At 37.7% G+C, this 16,027-nt stretch overlaps 1 protein-coding gene across 1 annotated transcript in view; it reads left to right on the forward strand.

Moving 5' to 3' along the window:
* The window catches only part of CSNK1G1 (casein kinase 1 gamma 1), a 155,857-nt gene that overhangs the window by 36,310 nt on the left and 103,520 nt on the right, over positions 1-16,027 (forward strand). Inside the window, 2 exon segments of the mRNA XM_065941866.1 lie at positions 11,577-11,881; positions 11,884-11,967. Of these exon segments, the coding sequence (XP_065797938.1) occupies positions 11,815-11,881; positions 11,884-11,967 (151 nt within the window). The 5' untranslated portion in view covers positions 11,577-11,814.

Consider the following 16,027-nt stretch of genomic DNA (forward strand, 5'->3'; position numbering starts at 1 on the left):
CTCAGTGGTAAAGAATCTGCTTGTAATGCAGGCAACCTGGGTTTGATCCCTCCGTCAGGAAGATCTCCTGGAGAAGGAAATGGCAACCCACTCCAGCATTCTTGCCTGGGAAATCCCATGGACAGAGGAGCCTGGTGAGCTACAGTCCACGGGGTCACAAATGAGTTAGACAGAACTTAGCGACTAAACAATAACATACATGTGTATGTATATATAATATCATGAGTTTACATTGATACTTCCAATGCCAGTTCAATACCACCCCATTCATTCTAGTTTTTTCCCTTTCCATTTCTGTAATTCTCTTACAGTGTAAAACCTGTCATTGTTCAATATGTTTACTTACCTGATCCATCTGCCTGTATGTGACTAATCTCCCATAGGACCTCCACTCACTCTTCACTTCACTTGGATTCTGCCGCTCCATGCCAGACTGCCTCTTCCACATGAATGAAGATGCTTTCACCTTGCCTGAGCTCCAGTGTACCATGCTGGGTGAGGACCTAGGACTTCCACGCTGGACTCCTCACCATTTTCAGGGTCTTACACTCTGTACGGGGTCCCTTGTTCCTTTCCCACTCTGTGGACCTGCACATTTTACATTTTGAGTTACATGTAAGGAAATACACAGATCTTGAGTGAACTCTTGCATTGAGTTTTGATAAGTGTAACTGATACTCAACGGCCAAGAAAGTTTCCTAGTGTCCCCTTGCATTTAGTTTCTACTTTTCCTTCAAAGAGGAGAGGATTGTTGTTGAACTTTATATTTTGAGTAACACATGTGTTTCAATGACTGTAGCTTTAAAATGTGTCTTCCAAATTAAAAAAATAATTTTTTAATTGTGGTGGGAAAAACACGTAACACAAATGTATCCTCTTACTTATTTTTAAGTGTATAGTTCAGTAGTGTTAACTATATTCACATTGCTGTGGAACACATCCTCTCTTTTTCATCTTGCAGAATTGAAGCTCTGTACCCATCAAACAACAACTCTCTTTTGGCCCTTCACTACTTTCTGTTTCTGTAATTTTGACAACTCTAGATGTCTCTATATGAGTGGAATCATGCCATATTTGTCCTCGTATATTGTGTGTGTGTGTATTTAAAAGAATGATCTGGCTATTCTCAGTCATTTTCTTTTCCATAAACACTTTTTAATCAACTTGATAATATGTATAAAAATTCCATAGTGATTTTTATATGGATTGCATTAAATCTGCCAGTTTGGGGAAAATTAGCATCACAGCTATCAATATATTGAGTCTTCCAATCTGTAAATACAGTATATCTATTTATTTGGATCTTTATTTCTGTAGTATATTATACTTTTGAACATAAATTTTGTACATTGTATAAAATATGTTCATAAGTACTTATAGTTTTCTTGATGCTACTTTAGATGGAATTATTATTATTTTAAAGACTATTTTTATAGATTTTTAGGCACAATTTTAGGTTTACATAAAAATTGAACAGAAAATATAGAAAATTTCTATATACTCCCTCACAATACCCCCTTCCCATTTTTCCTGTTTAGTATTTTTCCCTTGCATTAGTGTTACACATACAACTTTTATACCTGATTAGTCAGTATGGATTTATTTTTATTAACTAAAATCCATAGTTTGCATTAGGGTCCAGTCCTGTGTTGTGTGTTACATGGGTTTTGATAACCACATAATGACATGTGTCTGTCATTACAATATCATACAAAGTGTTACTATTGCACTGAAAATCCTCTGTGGTTCACCTGTTCATCCCTCCACCCCACTAATCCTTGACAACTAATGATATATTTTTTACAATCTCAATAGTTTTTCCTTTTTCAGAATGTCATATAGTTGGAATATGCGTATTCTTTTCAGATTGGCTTCCTTCACTTAGCAGTATTCATTTAAGTTTCCTCTATGTCCTTTCGTGGCTTGATACCTCATTTCTTTTTTTTTTTTCTCTCATTTCTTTTTATCACTGAATAATATTCCATTGCATAGTTATACCATAGTCTACTTATCCACTCACCTATTGAAATACATCTTGATTGCTTCCAGTTTTTGGCAGTTTCAAATAAAGCAACTGTAAATTTTCATGTGAAAGTTTTTGTATGGATTTAAGTTGTTAGTTCATTTGAATAAAGACCTAGGATTTCTGGATCATGTAGTGAAAGTATGTTTAGTTTTGTGAGAAACTGCCAAACTGTCTTCCAAGTGGCTGTACCATTTGGCATTCCCATCAGCAGTGAACAAGACTTCCTGTTGTTACACCTGCGTTTGGTGTTGTCAGCGTTTGGGGGTTTCATCATTCTAAGAAGTTTGTAGTGGTATCTCATTTTAATTTACTGTGAGATAATTCCGTCGTAGTGTATTATGTTGAGCATCTTTTTCATATACTCATTTGTGATCTGTCTTTCTTTGGTGAGGTATCTGTTAATCTTTCGCCCTTTTTTGAAATGGATTGTTTCTTGTTGCTTTAAGAGTGTTTTGTGTATTTTGGATAACAGTCTTTTTTCAGTTATGCTTGTTTTGTGAATATTTCTCCCAGGCTATAACTTGTCTTTTTGTTTTCTTTAGTCACTTTGCAAAACAGAAGTTTTTAGTTTTTATTAAGTTCAGCTTATCAATCTTCTTTTTCATAGATCACACTTTTATTGGTGTATTTAAGAAATCATTGCCAAGCCCATGGTCACTTAGATATTTTTCTGTAGTATCTTCTAGTAATTTCACAGTTTTTGTGTTTTATGTTTGGCTCTGTGATTGGAATTAATTTTTGTGACAGGTAAAATCTGTATCTCGATTCACTTTTTTACATATAGCATCCATTTGTTCCAGCACTACTTGTTGAAAAGACAGTCCTCCACTGAATTGCCTTTGGTCCTTTGTCCGAAAACAGTTTGACTGTATTTGTGTGTATTTGATATGGGCTTTCTATTTTGTTTCATTGATTTACTTGTCTTTTCTTTTTTCCAATACAACACTGATTAGTGATCATAGCTTTATAATGAGTCTTGAAGTTGAGTAGTGTCTGTCTTTTGAGTTTATTCTTTTCTTTCAATAGTATGTTGGCTATTCTGGGTCTTTTGCTTTTTCATATAATAATTAGAATCAGTTTGCCAGTGCTCACAAAAATAACTGGATGAGAGTTTGTTTTTTAAATGATAGTAAAAAAAATTTTCTACGTGGGGTGATATGAAAAATTGTGAGATACTGAAGGAGTAAAACTTGTTAGGTGGGCTTGGTCTGGGTTCCAGTGTGAGATGGAGGCTTCTGAACTCATCTCTTCCCAAAGACACCAAATCTTAGAGCTGTACACAGAAGAATATCCTCTGAAAGGAATCCAGAAGCTGGATGAGTAACTCCTGCACATTGGGCAAATGAGGAAAAACCCACGGCAAAAAGAATCAGAAAAATTGAGATAAACTCTTTCCAAAAAACCCACCCCCAGCACAGCAACACACAGTCAGGAGAGAACTTAAAAATCCCCGCTTGTGAGGTGCGAAGGGGTTGGACCCAGCCTGTAACACCCCAGCATTTTAGTCTTTGACCTGAAGGATGGCCCCCAAAACACCTGGCTCTGAAAACCAGTGAAGCTTGTGTCTCTGGGACCCTGAAGACTATAGCAAACAGGGAAATAATTTTTAATAGTTCTTGCCATGGCTGTCCCCCTGAATTCAGTGCAGAGACAGAAGACAGAAATACCCATCTCCCAGTCTTTCCCTGAAGGAGGACTGTTTGCATATTCAAAGTACTGCTGCGTAAGAGTCAAGCTTCTGATTCACCTCACATCTAGGGACAGACCACAGTGCTCCATAGAGACTTGGGAGGCTGGCAGGTATCACTTCCACATTCTCCTTGTGGTGTTTCTGGTGTCTCTCTGTTATGAGTTGTACACTCATCGGTTGTCCTGGCTCTTGTGGCTGCATCTTAGGGGATGCACCCCTGTTTCACTTGCATTCATGGGTCTCACAGGACTGTAACAAATAAACAGTTCTTACCTAACTATCTGCTAACTAGCTCTGAGGGAGCTGACTAAAAAGCCCAGTCCCCAGTCTCTCCCTGAAAGATCTACCTACATACTTTAAAAGCTCCTGTGGATGGTCCAGCTTCTAGTCAGCCTGCATCTAGGTGCTGACTGAGATCCCCTCTTTGGGACACTGGAAGATCTTGGCACACCCTCAACTAAGAAGATTAAAGTAATATTAAGCATCTTTTCTGACCACAGTGGTATGAAATTAGAAGTCAATTGTAAGAAGCCAATTGGAGAATTCATAAATATCTTGAGATTAAACAACATGGTACTAAGGAAAAATCAAAAGAGAAATCAGCATATGTTAGAAGATCTATATTAGAAATCAGCGTATATTAGAAGGTCTAGCCAGAGCAATTAGGCAAGATAAAGAAATAAAAGGCTGCTGCTGCTTTTTTCTCTTTCTTTGGCTGTGCTGCACAACTTAGGGGATCTCAGTTCTCTGATCAGGGATTGAACCTGGGCCACAGCAGTGAAAGCCCAGATCCTGACCACTAGACCGCCAGGGAACTCTCAAAGGCTTCCCAATTGGAAAGGAAGACGTAAAACTGTCACTGTTTGCAAGTGACACAGTACTACATGTCGAAAACCCTAAAGATACCACCAAAAGACTGTCGGAACTAATTGACAAATTCAGTAAAGTTGCAGGATACATACAAAATTAGTATGCAAAAGTCTATTGGCTTTCAATGATGAACTGTCTGAGGAATTTTTAAAATCCCATCTGTGAGTACATCAAATAGGAAAAGGAGTACATCAAGGCTGTATATTGTCACCCTGTTTATTTAACTTATATGCAGAGTACATCATGAGAAACACTGGCCTGGATGAAGCACAAGCTGGAATCAAGATTCCTGGGAGAAATATCAATAACCTCACATATGCAGACGACACCACCCTTATGGCAGAAAGTGGAAAAGAACTAAAGAGCCTCTTGATGAAAGTGAAAGAGGAGAGTGAAAAAGTTGGCTTAAAGCTCAACATTCAGAAAACTAAGATCATGGCATCCGGTCCCATCACTTCATGGCAAATCAATGGGGAAACAGTGGCTAACTCAATTTTTTTGGGCTCCAAAATCACTGCAGATTTTGATTGCAGCCATTAAATTAAAAGACGCTTACTCCTTGGAAGAGAAGTTATGACCAACCTAGACAGCATATTAAAAAACAGAGACATTACTTTGCCAACAAAGGTCCATCTAGTCAAGCCTATGGTTTTTCCAGTACTCATGCATGGACATGAGAATTGGACTATAAAGAAAGCTGAGCACTGAAGAATTGATGCTTTTGAACTGTGGTGTTGGAGAAGATTCTTGAGAGTCCCTTGGACTGCAAGGAGATCCAACCAGTCCATCCTAAAGGAGATCAGTCCTGAATGTTCATTGGAAGGACTGATGTTGAAGCTGAAACTCCAGTACTTTGGCCACCTGATGAGAAGAGCTGACTCATTGGAAAAGACCCTGATGCTGGGAAAGATTGAGGGCAGGAGGAGAAGGGGACCATAGAGGATGAGATGGTTGGATGGCATCACCGACTCAATGGACATGAGTTTGCGTGGTGATGGACATGGAGGCCTGGCCTTCTGCAGTCCATGGTGTTGCAGAGTCAGACACGACTGAGCAACTGAACTGATACTGATGAGTACATCAAAATAATAAATACTACCTACCTAGGAATAATTTTAATCAGCGAAGTAAAAGATATGTACATTGAAAACTATAAGACATTGAAAGAAATTGAGACACAATACAAAGACACATACAAATAAATGGAAAGATATTTTGTACTCATTAACTGGAAGAATTAATATTGTTAAATTGCTCATACTATGTGATTCCATGCAATCCTTATCAAAATCCCAATGATATTTTTCATAGAAAAAAATCAATCCCAAAGTTTGTATGGAACACAAAAGACCCCAAAGAGCTAAAGCAATCTTGAGAAGGAACAATAAAACTGGAAGTATCACATTTCCTGACTTCAAATTATAATACAGAAGTTATAGTGATCAAAACAGTATGGTGGTATTGGTATAAAATCAGACACATAGAACAAAGGCACAGGATCGAGATCCCAGAGGTAAACCTGTGCATATATGGCCAATTAATTTCCAACAAGGGAGCCAAGAATATACAATGGAAATAGGATAGTATTTTCAATAAGTAGTAGTGGGAAAACTGGACCCCTGTCTTAAACTGTACACAAAAACTCAAAATGGATTATAGACTTGAGGGACTTCCCTAGCGGTCCAGTGGTTAAGAGTTCACATTTCCAATGCAGGGGACACAGGTTTGATCCCTGGTCGGGGAGATAAGATCCACGTGCCATGCAGCATGGCCAAAAGATTTTTAAAAAATAGATTACAGATTTGATAAGATCTGAAACCATAAAGCTCCTAAAAGAAAACATAGTTCATAAGCACCTTAACATTGGTCTTAGCAGTGATTTTTTTTTTAGATTTGATACCTAAAGCAAATGCCTCAAAAGCAAAAATAAACAAGCTGGATTATATCAAACTAAAAAGCTTTTGCACAACAAAGAGATCCATCAATAAAATGAAGAGTCCGCACTTCCCTGGTGGTCCAGTGGTTTAGTATCCACCTTCCGATGCTGGGGATACAGGTTTGTTTCTTCATCAGGGAACTAATATCCCACATGCCATGGGGCAACTAAGCCCACTTGTTTCAAATACTGAACCCGCATGCCACAGCTACAGTGCCTACCTGCTCTGGATCCCACATGCCACAACTAAGACCCAACACAGCCAAAAATAAACATTTATTAAAAAATGAAGAGTCAACCTATAGAATGGGAGAAAATATTTGCAAACCAAGTATCTGATAAGGGATTAATATCTTAAATACATTTTTTAAAAGCTCATACAACTCAGGGAAGAAAATCAGATTTTAAAATGGGCAGAGGAACTGAATAGACATTTTTTCAAAGGAGACGTACAAATGGCCGGCATCATGTTGAAAAGGAGCTCAGCATCACGAATCATTAGGAAAAGGCAAGTCAAACCCACAATATGATATCACTTCATACCCATTATGGCTGTCATCAGAAATATAAGAGATAAGTGTTGACATGACTGGAGAAAAGTGAACCTTTATGTGCTGTTGATGATAATGTAAATTAGTGTAGCCACTGTGGTAAGCAGTATGAATGTTCCATTGTTGGGTATAAGGCTTCTCTGGTAGCTCAGCTGGTAAAGAGAAGGGAATGGCTACCCACTCCAGTATTCTGGCCTGGAGAATTCCATGGACTGTATAGTCCATGGGCTTGCAAAGAGTTGGACACGACTGAGCGACTTTGACTTTCTGTTCAGTGTATATCCAGTGGAAAGAAAATTGTTATCTTAAAGAGATACCTGCACCCCCGTGTTCTTTGCAGCATTATTTACAATAGCCAAGACGTAGAAACAACCTACGTGCCTGTCAACAGATAAATGAATAACCACATGCCTGACACACATACAGGGACTTTCCAGATAGCTTGGTGGTAAAGAATCCACCTTCAGTGCAGGAGACGTGGGTTTAATTCCTGGGCCAGGAAGATCCCCTGGAGAAGGAAATGGCAATCCAGTCCAGTATTCTTGCCTGGGAAATCTCATGGACAGAGGAGCCCTGTGGGCCACAGTCCATGGGGTCATGAAGGAGTACATGACTTAGTGACTAAACAACAACAGTAACACAGAGAGAGAGGAATATTATTCAGCCATAAAAATGACATCTTGTCATTTGCAACAGTATGGCATTATGCTCAATGAAATAAGTCAAACAGCTAAATACAAATACTGTGTGATCTTATCTGTGGAATCATAGAAAAGGAGAACAGACTGATGTAGCCAGAGATGACAGTAGGGGAAGGGGGCTGCAAAATGCTGAAGGTAAATTAAAAGATGCAAGCTTTCAGTTACAAGATAAATAATTTCTGGGGTGGGTACAGCATGGGATCTGTGGTTAGCAATACTGTGTTGTATATATCAAAGTTGCTAAGAGAGTAGATTTTTAAAGTTCTCATTATAAGGGAAAAGTTGAATCTGTCTGGTGATGGATGCTAACTTCTTCTGATAATTATTTTGTGATACATTCCTGTATCTAATCATGTTGTTTACTGTAAACTAATACTAATATATGACTAATGTGTGTCAGTTGTATAGCAATAAAGTTGGAAAACATAATCATCAGGTGGGAATATATTGATCATTGAGAGTTGGAATAGTAAGAATAGGAGAAGTTAATAATTGGAATTTGTGGAAAAAAGAAAAATTAATACCAGAACCAAGACACTTCTTTGACAAAGATCTTCAGTGTTCTTCTTACTTGCTGCAAGTAATAAATTCTTCCTTCTCCCAGAAAAAAAAAAAAAAAAGACTAACCGAAATGAGAATCTGTAAACTTTGTTCTTCCCTTCAGTAATAGCACTCCCATAATGTATTTTGGTTAAATAAAGATTTTGATCATTCATTAGGTTAATAAAAGTGAGAGTCTTAATGGTGTCCCTTAAAAAAAAAGTTAGAATGAATATAAGCATTTTGTTTTTACTTAAATTTTAGTATACTTTTAAAAATTGCCATTATTTTTGATAGTTTTTTTAAGCACACATGCAAGCACATTCACATGTGCAGATATCATTTTTATTGAATGTTTACTGAATACTTTCTTTGGGTGTGAGATGTATATAGATAGATAGATAGATAATTGTTCAGTCATGTCCGACTCTTTACGACTCCATGGACAGCAACCTTCCAGGCTCCTCTGTCCTCCGGGATTCTCTAGGCAAGAGTGCTGGAGTAGGTTGCCATACCCTCTAGGGGATCTTCCTGACCTAAGGTTCGAACCCAGGTCTCCCACCATTGCAGGCAGATTCTTTACCATCTGAGACACCAGGGAAACCCATACTGCCCTTGAAATTTATTCTGTGTTCTAAATATCATATTAGGCTTTGATCTCATTCTTTGAGGAGCTTACAGGGGGAATTTCAGATTTGTTACAGGCACTTTTTGTTGGCAACTTTCTACACAAGGGGAATTTTGTTGGGGGCTTTGCAAAGAATTTTCATCTTCACCAAAAAAAGAGATGCATGATGAGAAAATCTTGCTATTGCTCTTTCATTTCTGTTTTGGACGCTGATATGGGAAGTGATACCTGATGCTGAAATTTGTGACCAGGAGGCTGCAAGCATTAGGACCAAAGCCAACTTGTATTAATGAAGGAACAATAGAAAAGAGAGTCTGGTCACTTTGGAGATTCTTTAAACATACTCTTACCATATGATCCAGCTACACTCATAAACAATTTCATCTGTAAATTACATTAGGAGAGAGAGATTTAGAAGCTTAACAAAGTCCTGTCATGACTAGCAACAAAGAATGTGTGTGTTTTGACTTTAAAATTTAAATATGTTCCTCGTTTTTTACAATGCCAGTATATGAGAATCTAAAATAGCAAGTTTTAAATCAGGGGAAAAAGTGAACACAAATGAAAAATACAAAGAGTAATAGACAAGGTAGTACAGTTTTCTAAATCTTAAAAATGAGACTATTATACCAATGATAATTGATGAAGCTTTAGGGGATTAGTTCAATGGTCAAAAGTATCTGGACAGGCTAAAACATCCTTTACCTGTTCTTAGAAAAATGTATGATATAAGGGAAGAGAGTTTATGTAGCCTGACAGTTTTTCATATATAGACACATGACCACCTGTTAAGATGGGACTGTTTAAATAAAACATCTTAAATTGTATTTCTCTCTCTCTCTCTCTCTTTTTTTTTTTTGGTCACATTACAAGGATTGCAGGATGTTAGTTCCCCAACCAGGAGTTGAACCCGTGCCCTCGGCAGTGAAATCACTAAGTCTTAACAGCCGGACCTCCAGGGAATTCCCCATTTCTCTTTCTTTACTCATCTTGTTTGAGGGACCTTGGGTAGACAAGAGAAATAATTGAAGGCTATTCGATTAAGTTGTAATAAGAGAAAGTAAAAAGAAATATAAATTCATAATGTTGTTTATGTAGGAAGCCCAGTAATTGTTGACCTATTCTTATCACCCTGCTTTTTTACCTTAACAGAATATATGTTATGAAAGTAGACATATCATTTCCTGAATTCAGGGAAATATATTATAATGATTGTTAGCATTACAGAAGCATAAAGTCATTATGCAGTATTAATAGTGGAAAGAAAAACAGAAAAGATGAAAATAAACAGTTTAACTACTATAATGAAGTAAACCTTGTATTCTGGGATCATGTGCCCATTTGTAAATTCAGCTCACAGGTTTGTGTCTGTTCCTGTACTAGGGCATTAATGGTGTCTGTAAGAAGCTTATACAGTTTAGACGTACTTACTTTCTTGTATTACGTGTAATAATAACCAAGTAGTTCTAATTTTCTTCTTCCTTAAAATTTTAAGGTAAATCTTTAATGAAAGTGAAATAAAAGTATGTGTTTAGTCTGTGATTGCTGTGACACTATATTCTGTGACAACAGAATATTCTTTTATTAAGGAAAATCACCTAGGTTTTCAAAAATTAATGTTGAAATTACCTCATTGTAAACTTTGTCTTGGGCTTAGTCCTGAATTGAGAAACTGGAGAGTTCTGAAATGGATGAGTTTTAAGATTTTTTTGTTTCTCAAATTTATTTTCACTTGGAGGTCGTGCAAAGGATCTACTTCAGTCACTCTGTCATTTATACTCAGTCCACAATGAAAACTAGACCAAAAGTTGAGCTTTCCAGAAATTTAGTGTTGGACTACTTTGTAGCACTAGGATTTTGGAAAGGCCTTTATAGAAGTGGTGCCTCTGGAGGTGTTAGTTGCTTTTGGGCTTCCCAGGTGGCTCAGTGGTAAAGAATCCACCTGCCTATGTAGGAGATGCAGGAGACCTAGGTTGGATCCCTGGATTGAAATGATCCTTTGGAGGAGCAGATGGCAACCCAACTCTAGTATTCTTGCTTGAAAAATTCCATGAACAGAGGAGCCCGCTGGGCTGCAGTCCATGAGGTCACAAAGAGTCAGACCCAAGTGAGCGACTGAGCACGCACATTCACACACTGTGTCAGTCAGTAACTTGTTTTGGATTTTGTGATTGTTGTTAGTGCTTGATAAATGGTGGGGATGGAGGAGGGAGACAGTGGGTAGAGAGTGGGTTCATTTCTGATAGATTCTGTCCAAATTAAAAAGAAGAGCTTTTAATCGCCCTAAGTTTATTTAACTTAGTGGAACCCCACCATATTTTTGTTAGCCAGTGATGAAAAAGCCAACAAATAACTTTCCTTTGAGTAATATGAAAACACCAGAAGAAAGCATTTTATGTTAAAGGGTTGTGTGTTCCCATAATTGCCATGGTCTGTAGCATACTGAGTGTGTTTTACCAGGTAAATTACTAGTCCAGATGGCTAAACTTTTGGAGGATATAAAACCAAAATCCATTTCAGGATGCTATCCACTTTGCATAGTTTTGGATAGGATCCATTCTAGTTAGTGGTAACACTCTTAATTTGTTTTTAAAATACAGCTTTTAACTGTATGCTTTTTTAATTTTTACCTAGGTTACACAATGTTCTCCTATGCTTGAGATCTACAGACTACGTATCCTACAAGAACTAATCAATGGTTTTTCATCTCCTGGAAATGAAAACGTAAATATGGTGCCAAAAGAACTCCTTACCTTACTCTGACGACAGTTTATTCGACCATACTTTTATATTGAAGAGACATATACAGATTCAATTACTTGTGCAGAGACACTGTCGTGTAGGATCATGGACCATCCTAGTAGGGAAAAGGATGAAAGACAACGGACAACTAAACCCATGGCACAAAGGAGAGAACATTGTTCCCGACCATCCGGCTCAACATCCTCTGGGGTTCTTATGGTGGGACCCAACTTCAGGGTTGGCAAGAAGATAGGGTGTGGGAACTTCGGAGAGCTCAGATTAGGTAAGAACTTAGTTCTTATTATTGGTTTAGACTAACAGCAACAGCAGAAGCTGTAATAAGCTTTGATGTGTTTCAAGACACGCAGTTTATAACTTTATATGATGTTCTTATAATGAGGAACTGTTGTTAAAAGAACTGAAGAATTCATGAAGGTGACTATAGTCATTGTCAGGTGTTATTGGTATCCAAGGTTCATCCCTCTATGTGTGTGATAGGATTTAATATTTTCTGCCAGTGCTGAGATTTTATGATGGAGGGAGATCCACATGCGGGTAACAGTAAAATGAAGATTCTGATTTAGTTGGTTGGAGAGAGAGTCCTGAGTTCTTTTTAACAAACTCCCCGTTGACTGCGATGCTGTTGGTTCTTGAGTCACGTTTTGAGAACGTTTATTAAGGCTTTATTTTAATTCAGACTCTGCCCCTAGTAAAGGAAGAGTAAGTCCTTGCGCAGTGATCCCATACTTACTCTGCAAGGAGATACATCAGTGTTCAGAGAGGTTTTCCAACTGATACTGTGTTTACATTCCTTCCTGGAAGTTCCAGCATCAGGACTAAGCTAGAGCTCCAGAGAGAAACTTTGCAATTTTTTATTTCCCAACCAAGGAGAGAATTTTTTATTTTGAGAATTAATTTATGTGTGAGATGATGAATAATGATAAAATCAACCAATTTGAAGATGTGAAATTGGGAAGAAGATACATTGGTTATTGAGACACTTTTTATGACCTTCTCTAGGTGAATGCAGAAGAGAAAATGAAAGATAAATTTGTGATGTCATCAGCTTAGAGATTGTGACAGATCCTTTTTTAGGCTAAAATGTTTTCTTATTGTTCATAGCTGTTGAGCTGTATATTTTACGAAGACCTATTGTAAGAGGCTTTGCCCTCTGAGGGAACAGAGCATGGGAGCTTTAGATGATTTTTGTTGATTACCTCTGCTACTTCTGATGATTTTTCAAAAGAAGATTGAAAAATATCTTCTCATCCCCCCATACAGAGATTCAGCTGCACTAGCCAGAGATCACTGGGTGCAGAATTGAATTTAGGGATGCTGAGAATGAATTTATTTTTACCACTAGAAGACTAGCAGCCTGGAATTTTAAGACCTGACTAGGATAATGAAAGCCTTTTTATATTTAGTGATGTGTTCATGTTCGGGTTAGCTAAGCCAGCAGATGCTACTGAGAATAGGAGTAAGATGTGTAATTTCACACTGCTTGAGTTCCTATCAACTGTTGAGTTGCTTTAGCAGCTAGGTTTGTGAATATTCATTTATATAATGGATTGACTTTGCTCTAGCAACACAGTAGTACTTGAATTAAATATATGATAACATAAACATCCACAGAATTACTGCTGAGAGTCAATTTATAATGTATATAAATTCATGCTTTCTCAAAACACCATAAAATTGTTTAGTTTCTATAAGGATGAAGGAAAATCTTGGTCAGTGAAAACTGGAAATGTATTTTGTTTAGTTACTTGAGTCTGGATTTGTACGTATCATCTTTATGTTTACACAAAAATGGAAAAATCTATTCAAGTCGAAGGATAAATTTGTAGCCTATGTATATTCTCAGACTGGTAAAGTGTTGTGTTTTATTTCCTGTAATGAAGCTAGGGTAATTATGATGGGTCTCATTTTGACTTGTCTTGTAGTCAGTAGAAAGAACTCATCTTTCTTTTCAAGTGGTTTTATTCTTGTGTGCCAATTTGAGGTTTTCATTCGCTCTGGGACCATTACTGTTAGGGCATTGTATCTGGGAATACTTTTTATTGACAGAAGCAAGAAAAGGAATGTTCAGAATCATTTGATATCTTCCTGACAATAGGGTGTGCTATATACTCCATTCCATTGCCCTCTTTCTGTGATATTAGTAAGTAGGGGACTATGCAGATAACAGAAGGTGTAAACTGGAAAATTCTGAACTCAAGAAGGCGCAGATAGGCCTCCACCCAGGCTACCATTACAGGGCTGTGCTTTCTTCTCCAAATTCATTTCTTTCTCTAGCTACACTGTCCCTTTTGTCCCTCAAATTATCAGTTGTGTTCATGGTTCAGAGCTTTTACACCTACAATTCCTTATGTCTGTAGAATTCTTTCTTCAAAATTTTGATTAGCTAATTGCTTCTCATTCCTCAGGCCTCAGCTTTCATGTTACTGACTCAGAGAAACCTGCTGTGACTTCTTTCCACCTCCATTTAAAATAGTACGTTTTTCCCCAGCCTCCTTCTATCCCATCAGACTGCTTCACTTTATTCATCACATTGATCACTGTCCAAAGTTATTTTATTAATATATGTTTACCTGTTAATTGTCTCTCCTTACAGTTGAATATAAGCCCCTGGGAGAGCAGGGGATTCTATCTGTATTATTTGCTGCTGTTACTTGTGGCATGCATGAAGTGACAGCCAGATGAATAGGAAGCAGAGGGGCAGGGGCAACATGAGCATCTTTGGGTTCCTGGTAGGAGGGGGTCATGGTGGGTAGTGACCTTAACGTTTAGATAGACTCTTGGATTCCAGACAGAGAACCCTCCCCAAAAAGGTGATGATCAGTGTATTTTGGTTCTCTGTAATCTGTTTCCACCGTATCATCCATTTAACAAACACTTCTTGAATATTTACCATCTTGCTAGTCTTTGGGAAAGATATGGAGGATAACAAGGTGTCCTTGTGAATCTCACAATCTGGGGGGAAAGATAAGTTAGGAGTATGGGATTAACATATACACACCACTATATATAAAATATAAAATAATCAATAAAGATTTAATGTATAGAACAGTGAACTTTATTCAATATCTTGAAATAAACTATGAAAGAAAAGAATCTGAAAAAAAATGTATGTATAACTGAATCACTTTGCTGTATACCTGAAACAAACATATTATTATAAATCAACTACAGTTAAAAGAATCTCACTGGCTAGTGGTAGAAAGAGAAAAAACAGATTACAGCATAAAGTGATAAATATTATAGTAGATTGTGTAAAAACGACACTAGCAGAGAAGGTTAATGAAGGTTTCACAGAAGCGTGTTATTTGATTGAGAGTAGGATAGGACTTCAGTGGTGAGCACAATGAAGGAGTCTCCACCAGCAGAACGTGTAAGCTCTGTGTGCTGTGAAAGTGTTTAGCATAGTGTCAGAGCAGCAACAGTTATACATGACTGGCTTGTGGGATGTAAAGTGAGAGAAAAGTAATAGATGAGGCTGTGAGATAGGTTGGGACCAGAATGTGAAGTGTTTTCGTGGTATTAAAGCATGTGGACTTTATCCTGTAGGCAGTGGAGTCGAACCATCAAGGGTTTTATAAAACCAGACATTATCTGTTTTGTATTCTAGGAAGATAATTCCCAGTATAAAATTAGATCAGCTAGTAAAGAGGTGGTGGATTTTTGCTCTCACTGTGGTACTCGTCACTTTGAGTTATGTTCCTTCATCTCTCTACTTCAAGATATACTTGGTGGTAGTAATTTGCTTTATTGATATTCTCGTATGTATTCATATTCTTAATTCCTTTTATGTGTATGACATACAGTGGGTACCTAAGTAGTCCAGGTCAGAGGTGACTGGGCCTGCCTTAGCTCTGAAAATGGCACTGAGATGCAGAGGAAGGGACGAATTAGGGAGAGATTTTGGAAGTAGACTACAGGCAGGATATGTTTGCCAGTTATTTTGGGGGAAAGGGTCAAAGATGGCTGAGTTTGCCAGGTTGGGAAGACCAAGTGAATGAGGAAACCTTTACCAGAGGTAGGAAACACAGGACCAGAGTAGGCAGTGGGGAAGACAAGTAGTTAGACTTGGTGAATATATTGACTCTGAGGAGTGTGCAGCACATAGGCACAAATATGACTCTGAGACATAGAAAAGTTTAGGCTTCAGATAGGGATTAAGAAATCATCACTATGTAGATGTTAATGAACATGCAATCATGAGTGATGAGATGATGTGGAGCTTGTGTGAGTGGGAGAAAAAGGGTGCATTTAAGGGATGCTGGAAGAGGGAGAGCCTCAAGAACAGAGAAGTTGAAAAGTCAAAAGAAGAGTTTCTAGAGGGT

This window comes from Muntiacus reevesi, chromosome 7 (genome assembly GCF_963930625.1).
Source record: "Muntiacus reevesi chromosome 7, mMunRee1.1, whole genome shotgun sequence".
Taxonomy (NCBI): domain Eukaryota; kingdom Metazoa; phylum Chordata; class Mammalia; order Artiodactyla; family Cervidae; genus Muntiacus; species Muntiacus reevesi.